This window comes from Anopheles gambiae, chromosome 2 (assembly GCF_943734735.2).
Source record: "Anopheles gambiae chromosome 2, idAnoGambNW_F1_1, whole genome shotgun sequence".
Lineage (NCBI taxonomy): Eukaryota > Metazoa > Arthropoda > Insecta > Diptera > Culicidae > Anopheles > Anopheles gambiae.
Window position 1 is genome coordinate 67,124,835 of NC_064601.1, and position 23,248 is coordinate 67,148,082.

The following is a 23,248-nucleotide window of genomic DNA, read 5'->3' on the forward strand; positions in this document are numbered from 1 at the left end:
TATGAGGCTAAGGTTCTCCTATACTTATAGTGCATATGTACATTGTCTATGAGTTCTAGCTGGTGCGTAAATGGGAATATTTTTTTTATGCAAATCAGGCGTGTCAATCTCATGTCTCAACAACCTGGCCTCAAACACATTTTGTGCAACTTTTCAGCGATGTTTCAGAGATTGCAGCCCAAGCAAAAAACACCGCTTGGCGGTAGTCACAGGCATATTAAAATTTCCTCGCCAAGGGAGGCAACGAACCGCGACTCTAGTAAATCTACGTTGCATAGTTTCAATTTGCCCTATTGTTAATAAAAAAGGAAAATAGCAAGGGGATTAGGTTGCTTCCCTGTGGTACTCCGGAGTGACAACTGATTAGTGATGAAACTTTATGCTTATTTTGACTCGATATGTACGGCCAAGAAGGTATGAACTATGAGCCTGTAGTCTATAGGCCTATCTATCGATGATCCACTCTATCAAACTCCGCTTGTAGGTCCGTATACACGACATCGACCTGAGCGCCTCTGCGTCCATAGTATGCGAGCAAGAAAGAAACGATTTCAATATAACAGGAGTGCAGAATAGAGGTGGGCATTTCGGTTCTTTTATGCGAACCGAGTCGTTCATTACAATGAATGTGAACGTGATTTCGGTTCATTTCGTTCTTTTACAAATAGCAATACCTGTAGAGTCTGTGAAGCGGTATACTATTCGTAAATCGGTAGAACTACAGATCGGGTGACCTGGTAGCCTCAACAACAAGCCAATATTGAGAATCAATCATTTGACACTAGAACGCATTGCGCAGTTTAAAATTGACCGTTTCTTGTTTTGCATGTAAATGATTTTTTCTGTTGATTTTTTTTAATATTAAAGAATGCATTAAGTCACTATGTTGATTTTTATTTTATTTCGATTTATCAAAATTACCAAAGCGTTCTATTCTTGTAAAACGGTTCTGGTTCATTTGGCACACCTCTAGTGCAGAAATACAACCTTCACGAGAGCGTACGATCAGTAATGTTATCAATCAGTCAATATTTCGTAATAAAAAATATAGAAGTTTTAATAATTAGTAACAGAAAGTCTAATTGTGTATCGTTTTATATCTTTTTTCAATCAAATTAAACTTGCGTTGTACTGAGATAATAATAGTTAATAATTTAGCAAGATAAGTGATAAACAGAATCTTTACGCTACGCATAAATGGTGCAAAACTAGATCGTGGCGCAAACAAAAAAAAAAAAAAAACATTTCGCACACAATGTTTACCTTGCGACGTTTAGCATGTGGACAGGAAAATAGCAGCCGGCAAACATGATCACCACTGCCACTAACATTTTCGCCGCTTTCCGGCGCGCACGCAGCTGCCCCATAGTGCTTGTATTCCCCACGCAATTGAGTGTCGTCCTGGTACTGTGAACTGTCGGATAAAAGGATGTCGATGAATGGTTTACGCAAAACGAAAGTAAAAAAAAGAAAGCGGAATGCGTGCCGATAAAACAAACATAGCACACACGCGGGATCAAGCTAAATATTGCGTATGCGATATATGTGTGTGTGCGTGTGTGTGTAATACCGGCGAACCCTGAAAGACTGTCTGGCAGCTCTGAATGATGGCAACGCTGTGGTGGAAACGCCCCTAGGTGGAGGCGCAAAAGGTGCGGCAAGGTGATATTGGTTCGTCCGCGGGGAGGGATGATGTTTCCCGCTTAGGGATACATTTTCGTGAATCAGCTTTTCAGAGATTCGCAGTAGATTCCTGCTTGTTAAATGATTTGGTTTGGTGGTTAAAGGAAACTAGTACGGAGGGATGGTGCTACGGCGACCGAAACGGCAGACCTGCGGAACTGGAAATTAGCAGCAGCGGCAGCAGCCTTACAGAATACTTACTGCCACATGGCTGATTGCGGGATTCCCGATGGCCGGGTATAGTGTCCGAGCGCCACAGTACGCGAACGATTTGGAAATAGGCTACGGTCATGAATAGTAGCGGGAGCCTGTTTCGAGAAAGAAAGAAAGAGAATCATACATTTAGTCGAATAATGTGGGCAAACGAAGGGCTAAAGTAGACATCGACACTTGTCCGCTCCGTTTCGGTGGAGCGTATGGGAGGGGGAGAGGAAAAATTAAACGAAAGCCCCACGATATTACATTTGCCAGACTGGTGTAGTAACCAGAACGAGCTCTAGCCGCTGTCACGTGAAATGAAAACAATAAACAATGGTGATAATGATTATTGGATATGGCAAGGGGGTTGGTTGGTAGTGTTTATATAGTGCAGCTTTTCGGGCCAGCAGGAGGTTATGACGGGCACGTTTTCAGGAGATGATGACGATGTTTCGTGTTTCGATTTCTTTATCCTTTCGATCGCACAAACAGTGGTCTTTGTAGTATGTTGGCACGATAAAGTCGGTCGGCTAAAGGGATAATGTATTGATGTTCCGTTTAAGCTACGCGAATCGCCTGGCTTGGGGTGAATCCATACACTAAAGCACGTGCAGTACAGACGAAAGATGCAAACGACAACCTACTGTGTTACAAAATTCCTTTCCCCCATCCCAATGAGCGGTGATTTTCGCATTTTTGCATGAAAATCCGCAAAAATGTTCGAAAATGTTACACAGTTATGCAGTATCTATTCATCTAGCCGATTCTCTTATCGAAGCGCGGCAAGTAAAACCGCAACAAGTAGCTCGCTCGTCGGTTGAAATGCGATGGAAATTGTGTCTTGTGTGTCGCTGGGACCCTTTTCAGTGCACACACGTAATCCGATGGCAAATAAAAATGGTTCTACCCCCTAAAATTCTACCGAGGCCATTTGGAGCAATGGGACCGGGTTTTCTTAGCAAATGTGTAACCATGGATTATCAGGCTCGTGGTTAAGAATTGTTGGCGATGGTTTCGAATTTTTGGAGAACGGCATACCAGAAGCATCGCACCGATCGCACTTTAACGAACGCTTATATTCCGCGTACGCTGTGAAGAATGTCAATAGAATTCTCAAGTTGGCGGGAATATTCGCATCCAATATCCACCTCCCTGCACTGTGGCGTACAGAAACAATGCACAGCGCTTTGAACGCTTTGAGTTTTGTTGGTGGAATGTGGAATAGCAGAGATTTGTTGTCATCATTGAATGGGCGATAGCAGCGGATGCGTGGGAGAGCGGCGTTCGGGTTGTGTATGCGTGAGAAATAATCGTTTTTGTGTACGGGAAGTCACCGCAATCTACGGTCTAGGGCCGGAGGGATGCCATGGCGTTAATGTCAGTGAACTAGAGAGAACCGGCTTATCATTTGGTGAAATCTTATTCGCATTGCGTGGCCGTATGTTGCCCGAATTGCCATCCGCCTGTCCCTTCGTCCTTCTTGCTCTCTCTTTCTCTCTTTCTCTTTGTAATGCTCCCGGGCAGCGCAGTGTCTTATCGTTTTCCGGTAAGCGACCACCACTTCCGAATCGTCTTTAATTCACTCTACCCGCGCTGCGAGGATTACCCTGTACGCCCACCCCGTTCGGTGATGAAGGAGCTGTTTGCCAGTGGGACACTTTTTGCCAAACAAAAGTCAAACTGCTTCTGCTCCTTTGCACTCCCTACGCTACCAGTGCCGGAAGCGACAAGGTGCCGGTTGTACTGGATCGAATGTGAAAAAGATATCTTTCATACCGTCACACAAATCGAGCCTTCTGGCAAGGGACGGAACCTAATGTCATGTGCCATCGTCGAGCAGGTTGAAACAGATGGGAACAAGCCGGGGCTATGTGCTCCGAAGCCGGCCTCTAAGCTGATTATAGCGATTCGTTCCAAACCTCAGAAAAGGACCCACACACACACACACACCCTGCTCTTGTGTGGGCGGGCGTAGAAGGGCGAGATCGTAAGATTGCTTTCGATTTGTTATATCAGAAGCGAAAGCCCATCGATTGGTATTCGATAGTTGGCGCAAAGTGTGTGTAACAAATATGAACGATAAATATTACACAAGTCACATTACTACAACACAAAGTATACCAGCGCTGTATGTGTGCGTGTGTGTGTGTGTGTGTGGGAGGGAGTAGGGGGTGGAAGAATGCTTCACGCAATTGTGATCAAGCGATATCAAAGTAGACTGCTGTTTGATTACGGGTTGTTCAATGAATGATAGAACTTTGTGTTTGCACGTAAAGCCGTGATTTTGGGCTGTTCGTTTCGCTTGCGTAGAAAAACACAAAAAGTCACATGAGTAGGTGTTGTTTTATCTGTCATCATGTCAAAATAAACCAAGTTCAATGTTGATGTACAGGTGATTTGGGCTGAAATGTCCTTTGCAGTGATTGTGATAGGAAAGAGAGTATGGTGATAATGACACGCATGATAATTCAAACTTATCTGACACTCAATATCATTAACAGTAAGTGTGTGGTAAAGAAAGAACAAAAAAAGGTAAAAACGTGACTCTTGACACATTTATGTAACATATTGTATATAACTTAAAACATGAATCACTCTAGCATTAGCGACTGTGTGGAAAAGCTTTTTTTAATTAAGGTTTGGTTTAAACCAATTTTTGTAGCCCAAGTAAATTCCACAAAGAGCATTAAAAGACAAAAGCTTAAAATGAGGAGAAAAGATCTGGTAGATGGAATTAAAGCTTATGATGTACCAACTTTAGTATCAGGGCTCGTACTCACGTGTACAGTAGCACAAACTTGACGATGTAGAAAGTTTTCTCCGTTTCGTTGTCCCACGTTGCAACACATTGGGTGAAAAGTTTGATGTCAAAGCGTAGCTTCTTGCGTCTCGTTGTCAGGACCAGGAATTCGGGGAGATCTGCGCAGGAATCATCATGACGCAATGCAGCCAGCAGCAAGGGAGGGTGAAAGAGCAGAGAGTATTTTTAATAAAAATTGCATAGAATGTGCTTTAATATGACAAAAAAAAACTGCAAACGAAAGAGCTGCATTGAAATCGAAGCTTAACATTTCGCACTCGTTTTCAAGTATTTTACAGTATGTTGGTAATTTTAGTAAAATCGTACATTTGAATTTAAATAACGATTTCTTCAAATTCATGTAAGAGGGCCACCAAAAAAGAATATAATTACATACAAAGAAAGTCAGGAATTGATTCCCAAAATAAATTGTTTCCATCCTGTCAAATTGTCAAATATCTGTCTATACAGGTGGTCCCCGAGATACGCGGTACCTCTTATAAGAGGATTCGAGGATACGCAGTTTTCTAAATTTGACCATTCCTTAGGCAATTTGTACTGATTTGACACATCTATTGTCAAATGTAAAATAATTTCCCTTCTGATCAAGTTTTAACAAAATTGCAAAATGGTTGAGAATTGAAATATTGAGTCAAATAATTAATATAGTGGCTAAAACCACCCATTAAATGCAAAATTATACAAACATTAGCTATATTTTGGCGACGTACGCAGAAATTCGAGTTACGCGATTTCTTGTTGGTCGACTCGGGGACAACCTGAACATAGTTTATAACCGAAATTAGGGGCGGTCCCTTGGTATAGTCGTCAAAACGCACGACTTAATAATATGCCCGTTGTGGGTATAATCCGAGAATGGTCCGTCCCTCCGTAGCAAAGACTAACTATTCGGCTACGTGGTACTGAATAAGTCTCGAAAGCCTGTGTACAGGCTGGCATGGCCACGTAGCACGTTACGCCAAATAAAAGAAGAACCGAAGTTAAAAAGTCAACAACTAGTACACCGTGAAAGTATAGTATTATTTTAACTGCAAAAATTGTTGACGCGATATAAACATTCAAATTTGAACTAGATAAATGTGTTTAGTGACCTTGACCGCTATGTGTATGTAACAGCGGAAAAATAAAAATATAACTCAAGCCAACTGACACTTATAAACTGACAAAATCCAAATCGTTGTATCTGTGAATCGTCGCATGAGTCGTATGTCGAGGGTCTCCTGTATTTCCTTTTTTCCCCTATCTAGAGGATTCTGTTCCTATACATTGCTTTGGCAGTTATCTGGAATTTTACAAACATTCGACCATTTTCCTGTATGCTATTTAGGTTATTACGAACGAAATGTTTTGAGGTAACATTAATCAATTGATTAAATTTGTCGCATCAACCATTCCGGCAACCGACAACCATTATTTGTAGGTCTTCAACGGTATTTCAGTGTGATAACAGAGTTATAAAATCGAATGATCTAGGGTAAAACCATCACGGCGGCTGTATATTTGCTGTTGAGGTTAGTCCAAGCGACTACATGCTACAGCCTGCAAGGAGTGGTACTTAAAATCGAGCTTTGCTCAAACTCGCTCCCCACCATTGTGCAGCAGATGGTGTATTAGATTAAAGGCATCATCATGTTAGATGAGGGAACGCGTAGGAGCAATGGGAGGTTTCGTTAAAATTGGAATGTTAATTTTGCTTCCTTTTGTAGCTGCTTCATGCACATTTCAGCAGTTGCTTCGTGTGGTTTAAGAACCGCACGATGTTTAAATGGTTGACGTAACTGCAAAATATTTCATTTCGAGCCATTTGCAAGGGCTGAGTTTTTTTCATATTGTATCAAGCGTTTTTGTTTGACCCTCCAAAGAAACCTCGGTTGAGTTTGTGTAACGTCGAGTGCTATTTTGGTGGCACCCTTTAATGCCAAGAGCAGGCTATTTCGTAACTGTTTCTACACTTCTATGAAATCGAGCTATCGTTGGTAGAAAAATTGATTTTTTTTACACAAAAAAAGTACACATGTGTCTTTTTTGTGTGAAACCAACAAAACGTTGACTTATTAATTTTACTGCTAAACTGTCGAAAAGCAAGAGGAACACAAAAAATCGCCGTGTAAACGAGATGATAATTAATCATAAATATTTTGATATGTCAATTGATATACACCGCAGGAAATCTGATGATGCGATATGATGAACTGTGATGGGCAACAATGTTGACGAGTAACGGACGAGTTAGGATGAGTTTTAGTGGGCCTGACAACTTACCCGACAGGAAGCCAATGAGCCAAATGAGGGCAATTGAGCGCCAGGCACGTTCGGGTCTAGGCTTGTAGCGAAGGGGAAAACATATCGCATACCATCGATCGATCGAAATAAACGTTAGCGTTAGTACCGAAACTGTCACCGAAACGGTCTGTAAAAAAAGGTAGAGAAAACGGGAAAAGTGACGAAGGTTAGATACGGACGGTTCATGTGATGTGTAGGGTCAACTTTGAGGAAACCCTCAATAGTGGCAAATTACGACCGAGTGAGGAGAGTTTGTGTTTCGATTAGAGGTTTAGTGGTTTCCTAAGAACGTTGAAGTGCCATTTAGTGCTATTTTAAGTAGAATAAATGATTGTACTCAAGCAATCTTTATGCTCAAGACTGGAATCAACCTTAACCAAACGAATTATTCAATACCATTACATGATTTACTAAAGCGTTTTAAGATGTATGGTTACCAAATGCGTTGGACATAAACAGAAAAAAACGCTTTAAAATAAATTCAACAGAATATTAACAAAGCTCACTGTGCCAATCGTTTTTAGTAAAGTTATTCAAATCCAATAATAATGTATTCTGAACATTGAATATTTTCCACACTATGAAATAGCTGTATATGGAGCAGGAGCAGGACAGCAGGATTCAGGTCATAACTAAAGAGATAATACTGTCTTAACGATTATAAGCGTGAAATTCCCCAGAAAAGGGCAAACCAGTTGTACTATTGGTTGTTGAACCCGGCAACGGTGTGGTCCGTAATTCGAGTGAATCAATTTCTAGTCTGGATTTTTATTGCTAATTTATACAAATTGACCTATAAATATTCACACAAGATGTCACCAACTGGAATTCTTGAACATCGCATGGAGCCAATCTGCCTTTAAAGGCTGTTCGATCATTGTAGTATAATTTTCAATTGAGAGAACCGTTAACTTTGAATTGAAAGTCTACAAAAAGGTACAAAAAGGCTTCCATGTGGTGTTATTTATGTTTAATAGAACAGATGAAGAGTTATTCAAGAAATGAAGTAATAGAATAAATAAAAAACGCCCCTCATCCAAAGTTCAGTAGCAGCTCGAGGAAACGTGCGCTGTAGTAGGAAATGTGCAGAGCAGCTATCAAATAATCAATTAAACATGTTTCAACTATTACATTGTCTATTAGGAAGGTTAAGGTACACTTAATCACCGTCGCTGTTCTTAGAGTCACGTTTAGTTTGCGTGCGAAAATAGCTCAACTATCTTTGCTAGGTAAACACTGGAACGCATTATCATTTTACTGTGCTTCTGTGTGCAACGTCTAATCCGAGTTTGTCGTTCATCATTGATCCGCTCTCTCAAAATCACTTTTGGGATGGAGTGTTGTTTGGAGGCTGCTCACTTGATTTAATCTTGCTCGTTAATGGAAATTATTGCTTCAATGCAAAGGTAAACACGGCGAGTTTCGAAAGTAAACAAAGTCTTAAATTGAGTTCGTTTGACAGGTGCGTTGAGGTGCCAAAGGGGCCGCTAAGAGGACGATGAAATTGATTTCTTCTGTTTTCCCCGGCATGTATGAGCATACATGGCGTTTAAAAGGTGAGGCAGGGATGAAGATGATTTTGTTGATGGTTTATGATGATTTGAATAAAATAAATCTGCCAATCGATTGTAAAGCTAGAGCGCACGTATTGCATATCTAAACGGAAATTCGAAATGAAATTCTAAATTATTGTTCTATCCGACAGGAAATCCTTTCATCTTTTCTGTCTACCTAGATTTTCTCCAAGTGACCATGAGTGCTAGAGTAGTACGACGTGCTTTTAGAATAATCGCCGTAGAGCGGATATTTTTCATGGTCAAGCTAACCGAACAGTGTAGAAGTTCATCCAGCAACGGCCAGGATGTAATTACAAATGTACATAAATTACAGCTAATGGTATGTGGCAAATGTCAGCGTTGAAGATTTATACAAGTTACTTCAGCACGAGCAGATACAGAAGATGCCATTAAGACTCGTTTGGCTGTTCTGTTAGCGACCAACGGTGCCGTAGGTGTCAGAATAAGCTTCTTAATTTTTGCACCGCTACACGGTAAGGTAGCTTTCTGAAAGTAAGTTAAATCACAATGCATCATTGGTTAAAGATAAATTGTATGTAATTACCACCGCCAAAGATAAATGCAGATAGCTAATTGACTAAAATATGCGACAAGAATGTTGTTATTTGAGACATACATAACACTTTTACATCGTAAACCTCGCCCTAACAAAATATTCCGAAAAGAATCACTGAGAACAGGGAATGAATCAATGATACTAAAATGAAAATTTTCAATTGAGCAAATAAAGCTCACGAACGCTATCTGTTTCAATTACCACTTCTGGTCGTAAAAGTTTGACGAATATTCTGCGGTGCTTCGGCCGCTACTGGCACAGGTGTGTGGTTAATGAAAAAAGTCCTTGCAAGCAGCAACTGCGAATGAGACGAAACTGGAAAGAATATTGCTTTGGTATGATTGAAATGCCCGTAAAACTTTTCGATTGATTTCTGAGAGCAGTTTCAAGAGAATTGGCAAATGACGTCAGGATTTAATGTAACTGTGCTTTGACGCATACATATATCAAGAGCTTCAAATCTTCACTGTACTGACTGTGAATCGTGCACTGCAAATCGTTGTTTAAACAAAAAAAGATGAAGACTGTGCAGGAATCATAACGAGCATTCAAAGATAATTAATTAAATTAAATTGTACCTAGTATATGTATATAATATTCCACTTATATCGCATGTGTGTTTTCAAGAACTTTGCTATGGTTGAGTGTCACACGTGCGTACGGTGGACAAAGACGGTGCTATAAGGAGGAAGGGAGTATGTACAAATCTTCTTTTGAGATGCCCATACCCCATACGGTGGCTTTGTGTGCAAGTGTACATGTCTATCTTGTTCGTCAGAGTTATAAATGGAGTGGTTTGTGCTGTGAGATGAGTGCTAAAAATTATGAGAGACCATTAATAAAAGCCGACCCAGAGAGTTGTTGGATGTAATGAAGCGAGAAAGAAGACTGGCGCACACTTTCGCTAGGTGCATTAGAGTATGGCCACAACAGCTCCGCAGATAAACCGCTTTAAGTATTTGAGATAGTTCAAACATAGATCATCCGTTTCCTCCCATATGTTTCGTGTATCTTGCAAGCATCGCTTCACCCGAGTCGGGCGGCAGATCACTAACAGCAGCAACATTTAGAAAATGTTTTCAATTTTCATGGTTTACCATCAAGAGCAGCTAGTTGATATACACATATTCTTAAGCGCAAGCGTGAAGCTTTTGTACAGAAGATAGTATCCCCAAGCAAAGCTAGAAAGATGCAGCAGCAATCCAACGATAACAGTTTTTGTGGGCAAAAGTTAAACCAAACAGGAGAACAGCTGAGTTCCCGAAGGCGCAAGAACTTGGAAAACATATTTCAACGCTGATGCTCAGGAATACACACTATCGGTGGTGAGGAGAGTCAGCAAAGGACAAAGTGATTGTCGTAATTTGTTTATCGCTACACGAACTCAACACTTCCTGCATCGTTAAACTTGGAGCGAACTGACGACGCAAAGGCAAATGCCAAGAGAGCAAGTTACAACTTAGAAGCCGCCAATGCTTGGTCTCCGTATAGCGGACCAGGTTTTTTCGTTTTCTCTTCATATATTGCGAGACGTACCACTGCTGACCGAACGACAGCGACTAGCTAATAAGTGGCAAATGAAGTTTGCTGCTCTTTCCGTCACGTTGTGAGGAAAGTGGTTTCTAAGTCAGTAGGTGGAAAAATAGCCATCAATTTCGTTTCCCTTAAAAGCGGCAGGATGCTGAAGTTATCTTTATTTTTTGTGTTGCTGAATGGTTAGTTAGCTTATTGCATGGTGTTTTAGGGATACCATCCGAAGGTTCACGAATTAACCTCGCACAAGGTCGAGTGGCACAAACAAACAAATATTTTTTGCTTTGTCCACGCTTTTGGGTGGGTTGCATTATTTATCCAAAGCGTTTTTTGTAACATAACGTTTAGTTGAAACACCATTCCACGAACACAGTAGGAGCAGTAGGTAATCATTGTAGAAAGAACAGTCCAATACATGAATACAGCACAGACGACCAGTTGTACTTCGAGAGTTGTACAAATTCAGTTCAGCACAAAAAGGATTTTCAACCTCACTGGCTGATGTTGTTACAACAAAGTGATTAAATGTAAAACAAAAATATAATGGTTACGTTACTGTCTTCTCGTATCAATCATGTACTCTTTCAATCAAAAAGTAAATCAATTGATGTACTTTGAAAGGTGTTTTTATGAAACGATTTCTTGAGTGTGGCATTACAAAGTTTCCGCGATCGATAAGCCATTTATTTGGATAGAAAATTTGTTCAACAGCTTAATTTATTTCAATTTACGAAACGGCACGCCCCCCCCCCCCTTTCAAGCGGATATTGAATGCTTTGCTCAGCGGGATGCATCCTCAAACTGACGAGCGAATGACCACCTAGCGACATTGAAGTTAATTTTACGACTTGATTCGACTGTTTCAACTGCCCGGCGAGGGGACTCGCAATCAGTTTGAAGCAGACACCGAAAAGTTGATTTTGTGTGACCATCAATACTGGGAAAAAGGGAAAATGCTGCAGTGAGTTTGAGTGTATTTGGTGCGCTGTACGTTAAGATTGTTTAACATTTTACAACAAGATAGTTAAATAGCCTCTTGGCCGAATCTTGACAAATAAAATAATAAAAGGCAATGAACATAATGGCTATTTATGACTTTGCGTTTGGAGAGTATGGAGAGTAATTTGTTAATATATTTCAAGCTCTTTGTCAGCAGCATGACGCAGCTGCCTTGCGTAAAACATCGCTATTAGTCACAGAAATGCGTTCGTGATGAAGATGCCATGCGTTTATTGAGGAGGAAGTAATTGGCAACCACAGCTAAGGTACAGGCATGTTAAAATTTGGCAAGGAAAGCTATGGAATAATTAGACCCAACCTCATCAAAACGTTCTTTTTACAAGATGGTTTGGAATGGGAAATGAAATTGTTTATCAAACCAGAACATGGTACATTGTTTATATAAAAAAAGTTAGTTTAGTTGGTTAACAAAATTTATTTTCAAAATCAGCTAAACAAGCTAACCTAACCTATTGAGCTGTTAATTGTGGTGAAATATGGTGCTCGGAATAGAGCGCGTTAACTAGAAGTGTAGTTGAAACTTATAGTTTAAATTGGTAAATATTTTAATGTGAGTTGGACGGGCAATTTAAAATACGTACTGTTTTGAAATTTGTATCTATTCAAAAACTTATACACCGAAATGTACGATATTTTCAAATTAATTTACAACCACACAACAAAACCGCTAACACACAGAAGGTAAAATCATTAAAAAGTTATAAATTGAGTGAAAAATAGATTTTACATCCAAGGAAACTGCACTCACACTTCGGTTTACAGTTGCATGTTTCAACAGTAAGCACGAACGCGCATACATTCGGGTGCGCAATGAGCCGTTGAATAGATTTCTTCGACCGTGACCTGAAGCGTGAAAGTGGTTAAATGTTCCTTCATACACAAGTGGACGCACGGCTGTAGCAGGAAGGTGTATTGCCCGCATGGTGGCGCTCAAGGGAAAGTTGATTTTTTGTTTCCGCGCGAGTTTTGGCTGGGATATATAACTCCCACCCCGTACGTCAAGCCGGGCGCCGTGAGCGTGGATGATGTTGCCGTCTGCGAGACATAGGGGCGTGATTTTTCTCCGTTTTTGATTTGAGTTTTCGTGGGTTTTGTACGGTCCGATGTTTACTGATTGCTTTTCTTCGCACCATTTTTCACAAATCTTTCATCAACTTGTAGCCGTGCGAAAAAAACCCTTTGCTTACACAGCACACCTTCGCTGAGAGAGATGGGAAAAGGTAAACAAACAGCGCCATGCAGCAAGAAGCCCTTTCCGGGTGAGCTGAGGTGAAAATATTGGCTCAGGATTTTTCGCACATTACATTACATTCCACCCCGTTAGCGGCGAGCTTTTCGCGTCGGGGTGTTCATTCCAATAAATATCACTTTACCGTTACAAGAATGTATGCTCGAGGCCGCTTGGGGACGGGAAAAGTCGTTAACCTACCAAACCTACCAAAGTCGGGATGAATGAAACACTTCAATCCTCTGCTGTGCGTATGGTTTGTAAAGTAGCGTACAGCGATATATAGCAGCGATTTGTGCACCAGTGTCAGAACTAGCTCTTATGAGAGTTTGTCGTAGAAGATGTAACAGTGCTTAGGATAGGGTTTTGTAATGTGGGAGCTACCGGCAGTGCGCGAAGCGTTTGTGACGACCGGTGGCTCTATTCAAATAGAAAAGGCCGTGAAATGCGGTTCGCGATGTGCCACATTGGCGGCGTTGGCGCAGTAACTAGGTAATATTTCATTTGCCTTATCATAATATTTATGAGCTTAGGGAGTTGAGCCAATTGCCAACTGCAGCTAGGCGATTGAGAATTTCAAACGGGACAGGATAGGTTGGCATGAAAAGCACCACTCCGATTGAAAGCAAGGCATCGGTGGTTTAGCGATACACGGTAGAAGATCGTCAGAAATCCAATCAACGTTTGTATTTAGATATAGAAATGTGAAGAAAATTGCAAAGTACATGCATTAACTGATTTTGTACGGTGTGGTTTGAATAAAAATCTGGTAGATATACAAACACGATTTAAACGCATTGCTTGTGAAGTAATGCAATATTGTTTTATTATGTTTTATCAGGAACATCTAGAAAACATCAGGTGAACCTTGAGCTTTGTGAAGTTTAAAAATAAATAGCAATTTGTGTATTTATTTTAAGTTTAATTCAATGGCATTCCTATCTGGTATCGCGGTCGGCGCGTTTATTAACATAGAATAAAGACGGATTACAATTTGATTGCCTGAACCTTGTAGAGATGCTCATAGAGTCATGGTATATTTATTTAGCGATCGAAAATAATCCTTCACATCAACGCAACGCAATGGACGGTCAATGATTATTGGAATTACTACATGGTTATGATCACAGTTCAGAACGCAAAAATAACATTATTCCTTTATCGCTGCTACTAGTTGGTGTAAGTGATGGTAATAGTACTGTCACAGCAGGTGTTGTTGAATTTTGAGAATAACAAGGGTAGCACCGGAATAAAAATAAGAATAAATTAAAGCATATCAATCGCACTTTTTCCATTGAATATTTCGATTTCAACAGTGGTTGATGCGTACCTACCGCACATTCAAAGAGTCGTGCGGTCAGAACGTAAACAAAAATTTGAATGAATTCTATTATTGGACGATGTCTACAAACAATATTATGAACAAAATAAAGATGGCAGAGCACTACATATTACACTGCACAAAATAACTATGGTGCAAGAGGAGTATTTGAATACGCATAATTGACAATCTGTTTTTAACACGAGTATGATTGCTTTTTTTAGCGTTATGTTTTGTTTATTGCAGTAAGAGCTATGAGCAAACTTACAAATAAAGTGTTTTGATTGATTTTAAGTAACGATCTTACACGGGGCGATCTCGGTGCAACATAAATAAATAAGGAACATAAATAAGCAGAATAATTAATATTCAAAATAAATAATATGATTATTTATTACTTTTGAGAGTAACATCGAATAGAAAATCAATGGTTTTCAATAGGTGATAAAAAATCATTCTTATATTTTTAAATAAATAATTTTTAAATAACATATTTTACAGTAAAAAATGCTCAAAGATGTAAATACCTGTTAAATTAAAATAAGTACGTAAAACGTAATAATGGCTATATTTTTAGAAAAAAAGAATATTTTCTCGGGCATACTTAGAACGACTATATTTGTTCTATCACAGGCCTATCGTGTAAAGGTAACTCATGACAGACAGTGAGTTCAGTATAGGTTTTCACAATAATTGTAGAGGGATGATATGGTTTACATAAAACTCCTTTTGATAATGTTGGCTACCATTCAGTGGAACCCTTAATGTAAAAGTGAAAGGCAAAAAAAAGGAAAACTGTACTCTGCATTCCATGATTGCTAGTGCTATAATAGAAATTTAAATATATGCATGATATGTTGTCACTTTCTTTCACGCCTACTCGTTAAACAGCCGACCGTCGATATTTTTCGCTCGAATGAGTCAGCATTCGCAAAGCGATATGGTTTGTAGTGGAAAAACCTCTCTCAAAACAAACATGGACCGGGAGCGGTTTTTGTCCTTTGACTTCGCCTACCGAGGATGAATCTGGGGTCGATCTGGATGATCTGCGATCATTAATCATTTAGTCGGGTATCTAGTGAGAAAGTGTCAGTTAGTGGCACGCCACATTGCTACGGAGCATCACTACGCATCGGCTGCCTGGGGTCGGCTGGAAGGGCGGATTTGTACGACATTATGTCAACGATTTTACGAGAAAATCTCTGCCCGACATTCTTTCACAGCCCACAACCGCATGACACGTTTGGTGGTTTGCGTTGCTCTGCTTTGCCTTCGCCGTGCTATTGCAGTGCAGTGGGGTAAATATCTACGGAAAGCTGTCACGCTTGCAAAATATCATAGAGCGTTTAATAAATATTTATTACGTTCTCAGCTATGACACGGTATGCACGAGACCAAATATGGTATTAGTGGCGTAGTGGCGGGACATAAAGTCGGATGAGGCGCGCGCAAAGCATAGACAAGCAGAGAAAATAGATTTGGGTAAGAAAGGGCGAAGTTTACAGGGGTAACGCGAGTCTGGCCAGAAGGTCTAACGATTAATGTGTTGGCTGCTGGGTACATAGATTTTAAGTTTATTTTGGAAACTCGAGTGCAGTATGCTTTTTTTTCTGTTTCTCAACATTCTATCGTGCTAGGACACTGTGAAAGGCGCCTTCGGTCCCATTAATGTTCCAATAATTTATTAATAATATTAATATTTTTACGACACATGCTTCTCTACCGTTCCTTTGCAGCGGCCAGCTGTCTTGGTTGCTCCGTTCTACCGCGCTGGTCTGCTACATACATGCTCATCTGCTGCAAGCGTATAGCAACCTAAAGCACACGCACCACCACAACGCGTGATAATGGTTGACATCATTAAAGAAGCATATTTTACGGGCGCTTAATTTAATTTACTTCCCATCCGGACGTCGGGTTCAGTTGGTTTGATGGCACTGCAAAGCAGATGGTTGGTTAGGTTGGTTGGTTGGTTGGTTGGTAGGTTAGCTGATCGGTTGGATGGAGCTGAATTGTGGCGACCGCGCATGGGACGTCATGAAGCTGCCCGTGTATCCAGGCCCGAGCACGGACATGCTATAAATGGGAAGTTCCGGAATGCGACAGCGTTGGGTTGCGTGATGAGCGGAGAAAAGCAAACAGGCGAGAGCGATCTTGCGAGGAGATAGATTGCAATAGTTGAGTGACGTTGGCTGCACAGCTGGAAAGCGGCATGCTTTTGCAACAGCCATTTGAGCGCGACCAATTGGCAAATAGTGTCGTGCGGGTGACGAAAGCCAAGCTTGTTAGATTAATTAACGGGATAGCTTTTCAATCGTCAGAAGATTAATCGACGGAACGAATGTGGAATGTGGAGGTTGACATTTCTACCATCAATGGATTTGATGATAATAGTCGGTATGTTCAAATGCATTGACCGAAAATGATCCATAATATTGTTATTAATAGCACATCAAGGGCAATACGATCCAACATGGGACAATAAGAAACTAAACCAATGTGACGGACGTGTAAAATTGCTCATGCACGTTATTTAAAATTGATTCGACCTTGTAAAGGGTCAAGTTCAAGTCAATTCACTATGTGCAAGTTGTCTGCAAACTGTACATGTTTTCCGAATAGCGTTGCATAGTTGAAGACACAATGTGGACTAAATAAAACGTTCTGGAAACATTGACAACCACAAGCAAAGTGATCGATATACATTAGTAGTGACATTACGTGAGCGTGAAAGCTCGTAAAGTGAATTTGTTCGTAAAACGTGCTATGGGTTAGAAAAAAAACAAGTTCATTTGAAACGATTTGTATTGCTGAAGCGGTAAGAAATACTGCTATGAGGTGTAAGCTTCCAAATGATGCTCTTGATGCACCTGATAGATGTCGTACTGTTGAAGGTATGCATTGAAATAGAACCAAGGTATTTGGATTTAGAGTTATTCAGCAATGAAAAAAAGGAGAAAGCATAGGGTTCGAGTCGATGCTGTGCTGAACGTATTTGGATCACTTGTGCTATCTATTGGTTTGGAGGTATAAAAGATTGCTTTAAAGATGCTGTCCGTGTCATAGAAAATCAAATGAGATTGTAGTACACATGAGGTTTTCTGTGTTTTTTGAGTACAATTCAAATGGAAGCATTTTCTCGGACAAATAAGGAATGTTTTCGGTGTGATTTTAATGTTTGTTTTTGTTCGATAGCGTGACAAAAGGAAACAAAAAAACTGGTGTAGAAAGATAATAGTTTTTGCAGTGATGTAACACATGGAGTTATACCATTGACATGTATTATACCATTAACACTACCGATATTTTTCGAACTGCTAGTCTTTTGCAATAGTATTAAAATAAATGATTATGTTTTATTATATATTTTGAAGGATTTTTTAACATTGCAATAAATATTATTACTTTTTGACATGTTTGCATAGTCAACTACTGCTAATTTCAGTATAAACGCTTTGGGGCTCTAGTGATAAATTTAAGCAACAAAGATATGATAAGACCACTTTAATTATCAAGTATTATCTTAAATGCTTATCGAAATTTGGCATTAGTTCTTTAACATCTCTAACATTATAGTAACTAATAAAATGAGTACAGGCGGTCCCCGAGATACACGGTTATTGTGGACCGAAAACGGAAGCAAAATACTGTTTATCTAGAATTTCCAAGTAAGTCGAATCTCGTGATTTCCAGCCCAATTATCACTAATTTTCGTGTAATTTTGCTAGAAGGGGGTGTAGTTTTAGCCACTTAATTAATTCTTTGATATGATTCTGACTGATTTTAGCAGTTATTATCCTTTTGAAATGGTTTTTAACATTCGATCAAGAAGGGAATTATTTTGCATGTTATAATTGATGTGTCAAATCAGTACAATTTGCTTAAATAACTGTCAATAAAACTAAGAAAACCGCGTATCTCCAAATCGTATAAGCGTATAAGAGGTACCGCTAGTATCTCGGGGACTACCTTTAATTTAAACATTATTACATTTACATTTTTATAAAAATGGTACTGTACTGTTTTTTTTAGTCTATTGAATAGCTTTCATACTAGATAATACGGAAATAAATAGAAATATGCCGTTCTTTATGATTAAAAATAATATCATGAGTGACAATTCCATGAAACAAGTTACGTATAGAAGAAAGCACTTGCTATGAAACACTAGGCGGCTCCATTGGTCCTACGTGTAATGAGTAAGCTATTCCAATATTCTAGATTATATGAAAATATTGAAATATGTTTTTAGTCATCTATGGATTGAAAAAATCCTTATTTTTATTGCTTATTCTTTGACTGTGCAATATGTGTAATTTTGAGTTAACATATGTTGTTCACATATCTTTGAATTCTTTCCGCTATCTATTCGCAAAGAAACTAAATAATGTACCTAAAAATATTAAAACAAGTATAAAATCTAGAAAAAGTGTCAAAAAACCTCATATATTTAGGATATAGGAAGTTTATTATTTTGTGCAGCACCTAATGTTCATAAGCCGCTTGAAAAATATTTTATTCATAAGTTGAAATGTTTATCCCTAACCCATTTGCTATAGGTCGAAGAATGAATTAGTCACACTTGAAGAATAATGTACTCTCCTGCCTGGTGTGCGCTACCGATTGAGCGGAGGTCGGCTTTGTTTATTTTGCTTTTGGATTTTTGTGTCAACAAGATAAACTCACCTGAAAGTAGATTACCACCTTGCACATGGCTTTTCCCATGAACCACGTTTCTGTCACATCCCAAACAACGGTCGGTGGCAAACAGAACAGTATAACGAAAAAGTCGGCCACTGCAAGGTTGACGATAAAGATGTTTGTCACGGTGCGCATCGTATGGTTGGTGTAAACCGCTATGCAAACCAGTGCATTTCCAACCTGCGAAGAAATAGAATCGAAAGGAAAATCAAACACGTTGTCGAGAGTCGCAAAATTGGATAGCTGCACAAGCTGCGCACAATGTCAGTTGCATTGAAGCGTGATGTTTGAATGTATTCCAGAGTGTTTGGCAGAAAGGCAGCACTACTTTTGATAGAATGTGGAAACATGTTCTGAACGTTGCAGCAATTTAGCTGTCTGGAACAGTTCCAGCCATACGCCATACATAATGCACTGTGCTGCAGAAGAACATGGATTTGTTTGGCATTAGGAGTTCAGCTTTGTGTAGCCTATTGGCTGGAAAAATCATCAATATTCGATGCGATAATCACATTTTAATGTTTTGTTAGTTTTTAGTTGTTTCGTAAGCACAACCTACAGCAGAGGCGATAGTTCACTGGTATTGTTATTGCTTCTATAAGCTGGAAAAAATGTGTGCGAATACATGGTCAAATTCAATCAATTCCCTCGACATTGTCCAGTATCAGATGCAGTGGTAAAACAAGAAACAAGACATCCATACGCAGCAAGTAGACATGGGCCATGGTGAATTGAACGACACAAAAGCGTACGTATTTAGCATATGTCTTATTATAGTCCTGCCGGAAGCCCTTGCCTGGTTGTGCGTCTGTAGCCATGATTAACGACACATCGTGACACAACAAACAGAACAGCGAGGACGAGAGCCCGCCCGAAAAATCCGACAGACGCTATCTGTTTACGACGTGACGGTGCTGACGAATTGGATTTGAACGAGGCCTTAATGTGAGAGACCATGATCGTTTCGATGCTATCATCCATGGCAACACAGCGCTGCTGTGGATCTGGTTTGTTTGCTGCCCCTGAAACCGCAATAGTTGATGGAAAAATGTAGCATTTGTTGTTAGCATGCATGTATAAAGCGATGTGAAAACAAATATGGTCCGAGCGAAAGCGGATTTCCTCGCAGCTCAATTAGGTGAAGAAATACACATTGGTGGGGACGGACGGAGCGATTTGGCAAGGGCGGGGGGGGGGGGGGGGGGGCGGTGATAATGGTATAAATAAAGCGATGCCTGATGAAAGCTGTTAATGAGCAATCGAATGGTCTAAATTTAGGTCGTAAACTTTTGAAGGCCATACGAGTCGAGCGCAATACAAATGGAATGCAATAGCATTTAGTGCAAACAAAATTGTCCCAGTGTGAACTCTGCACTTTGGCTTGAAGATGGCACCGTAGCGTCTTGAAGTCATGGATAGTACTTTCTTAACGGTACAAACATTTCATCCTGGTGTCTTGTGAGACCGATCCGTCCCGTCCCTTCTGTCAGCTCCGTGTTATGCAAATGAAGTTAAACGGCTACATGCAACATGCTAATTCCGGGCGTAATTTATGCCTACCAAAGCCGACCGCCGGTGATGATTGCGATGCCGTTTTCGTCAGCTGTTTGTTCAAACAGCTTTCACATTCTACATTAATGAGAGGCAAGGACTGATGCTCGACATACTAAGGTACGGGAGTCGGTTAAAATGAACTAAGCCCAGAGAGTGCGAACGAAACTCGGGAAGTAGGTCGCTAAAGATGGAACGTGCCTGTGTCGTACCATTCGCACTAAACCATCGGCATTCGAAAGGCAAGCTGTCACAATGCAATTATCATTTAAGCTTGTTATAATGTTTACTCGTGTTGTGTTAAGCCCTATCAAGAGAGAGTTTAGTACGTGTTTCATCCTTTGATCAGTACGTTTGTCTTAATTGGTGAAGCATAGACCGGTAGCGAGTACTGTGCGTAGAATACATTGAATACATCGCTCTGTCAAATGTTTAGTTTATTTAGCAGCTGAATAAGTTGCTGTAAGATGAGATTACAAATTTGTTGAGCCTATTTTTATTATTTGTATCATACTCATCTAATTATGTACGAAATCGTCCTAACACGAAACATGATAGTATCCACCAAAAACTTATATTTGAATTTACCTCTGAATGTTATGCTCATGAAACAATTGTAAATAACTTCTTTTTTAATTTTATCTTGCTCTCTAATAATAGTTAAACAAATTTTATGAAAAAAATCCACTTTTTCTTTTTTTTCTATTTTTACATCGCTTGCAAAGAAACATAGGTCCAACTGGGTCGGAGCGAACGAATCTAACAGTGACCCCGACGATACGTAGCACGCGTCTCAAATGAAAGGGAAGATTACGCGGATTGTTTGGATTACAGGAAATCCATTTAAGTCGAGACTGGCGGTGTTTATGCTTGGTCCACCAAACATCCCCACTCAAGTAATGCTGCCGACCGTTACGCACATTCTCCCGTGACACTGGACAGTCGTTGTTTTGTCTACATCGGGCGACCGACTACCTCGGGCTTGTTTATTGGAGTCGAATCAGCTTCCATTGGGGCAGAAGAGGCAGGGGTATGATCGTTTTGGCTCGAAAGATGAAAGGCATATCAATATGTCGCACACACTCACTCTATCTCTCTCTCTCTCTCACACACACACATAAATGCGCAGTAAATGGAGAAATGTCCAGGCTAACGTCAAATTGGAGCTCTGTAAACACATGGTGCTTGAGTGATGGTCGCTTCTGCTGACCGATGAGCTGATCTGTGTGTTATGTTGTTCGCTTGTCGCCAATACGTCGCGCAAACTATGCTAGAAGGACAACTTACAGTGTGAAAAATATAGTATTAAAGGAAGGATGAAACCCCAGTGTTAGGTGTTTAGCATGGCTGAAATTCACACTGTTCCACTGGGATACAATATGAACTATGTACGTAAGTCAATAAAGTACGTGTAATATTTGTGTACCGAAAAAGAGTAACTTCTCAGCCAAAACTTAGGCCGAAATTGTTTAATAAATAAGTGTTAAAGGTATTAGTCACTTTTCGTCTTTTTATTCGGCACAACAACCGTAAACGCACGAAATTGGCTTTATCCACCTGGTCTAGCAAATTGTTACTATATGTGGTCATCGGTTTATTGATAGCTCGTTAGTCAGACCAGCATGAGAGTAACTTGGTTCACACGAGATTTTAACCCACAACTGACACAATCTGTTACTTGGTACGTCTTGGAAATCCACGTCAAACATCATGGAATTAAAAGGAACAAATAATCAGATTTTTAAGTGAAATTTACATAAGAGATATTTAACCATTATATATACAACTTTAAGTAAACATGCATTTAAGCAACTAGACACCAAATTCAGATAATGCTTCAATATCGTAACAAACCCATAAATCGTAAACATTTACAAACACAGTAAAGAAATTTTATTTCTTAGGTGCCTCTTGCATTGCTAAAAAAAACGATTATTTTACACATTCCTTATACCTTCTTGCATCTAAAGAAATCTAAGAAAAGATGGATTTTTGGGGTGTATCTTCTACAAACTTGACAAATAATTTCCGAGAATATATTATCATAATGTTCTTACATTTTCCATATTTGTGGTTTTATGCTTCGATACTTTTCATTTTTTCAAATTGATAATGAAACTGTACAATGTACATCACATGTAGTATACATTTTTGAGCCTCAAGCCAACTGTTTTCAAGTCGATCGATCACCCGAAATGTGTAATGCGTCGACTTTCGGTTCAATTCACGCAAATCCATACCCGTTAGTGGTTGGTTTCTCGAGTAAACTATTTCAAAGCGTAGCCAATGAACCATGTTTCAATTATGCGAAGAATTTCATTATATTCAAAGCCTTGCATACTGCCACAGCCTTTAACGTACTGGATTGTCCGTATCCACGGTTACGGATCAATCAATAGGAAGAGAAAGTTTCTATCCATTCTGCTTCAAGCAGCAAATCTCGCCGTTGTGGCAAAGCCTCAACACAACAATCGGTGATGCAGGGTCCAACTTCATGACGGGATAAAAAAGCAATAAATCAACCATACCGGCTCAACGTATCGTTAAACTATGTGTTAACCATTGAGACAAGTTACATCCATGTGTGCTAAGTGTAAAAATTTAAATTGAAAATTTATTTGTTATTCCATTCAATCTGTGCGTGCAAAAACTACGCATAACACCACGGTACAGTGAAAACAGTGTTTCGCGTACGGACGAACGCCTCAAAGATACTCGTGTGATGTTTATTTCACACGGCTTCAAACCGTTCTAAAGCAAGCGACACAAAAACACT

The 23,248-nt window shown here is 39.8% G+C and overlaps 1 protein-coding gene across 2 annotated transcripts in view; it reads right to left on the reverse strand.

The window, feature by feature from the left end:
* LOC1278440 (neuropeptide SIFamide receptor) overlaps positions 1-23,248 on the reverse strand; it is a 59,135-nt gene that overhangs the window by 7,093 nt on the left and 28,794 nt on the right. For both annotated transcript variants that reach the window (XM_061644894.1, XM_061644893.1), the window contains exons 3-7: positions 18,907-19,101; positions 6,965-7,112; positions 4,662-4,800; positions 1,885-1,991; positions 1,264-1,414 (exon numbers count right to left, since the gene is read on the reverse strand). In XM_061644894.1, the coding sequence (XP_061500878.1) occupies positions 1,264-1,414; positions 1,885-1,991; positions 4,662-4,800; positions 6,965-7,112; positions 18,907-19,101 (740 nt within the window). The remainder of the gene's footprint in view (positions 1-1,263; positions 1,415-1,884; positions 1,992-4,661; positions 4,801-6,964; positions 7,113-18,906; positions 19,102-23,248) is intronic.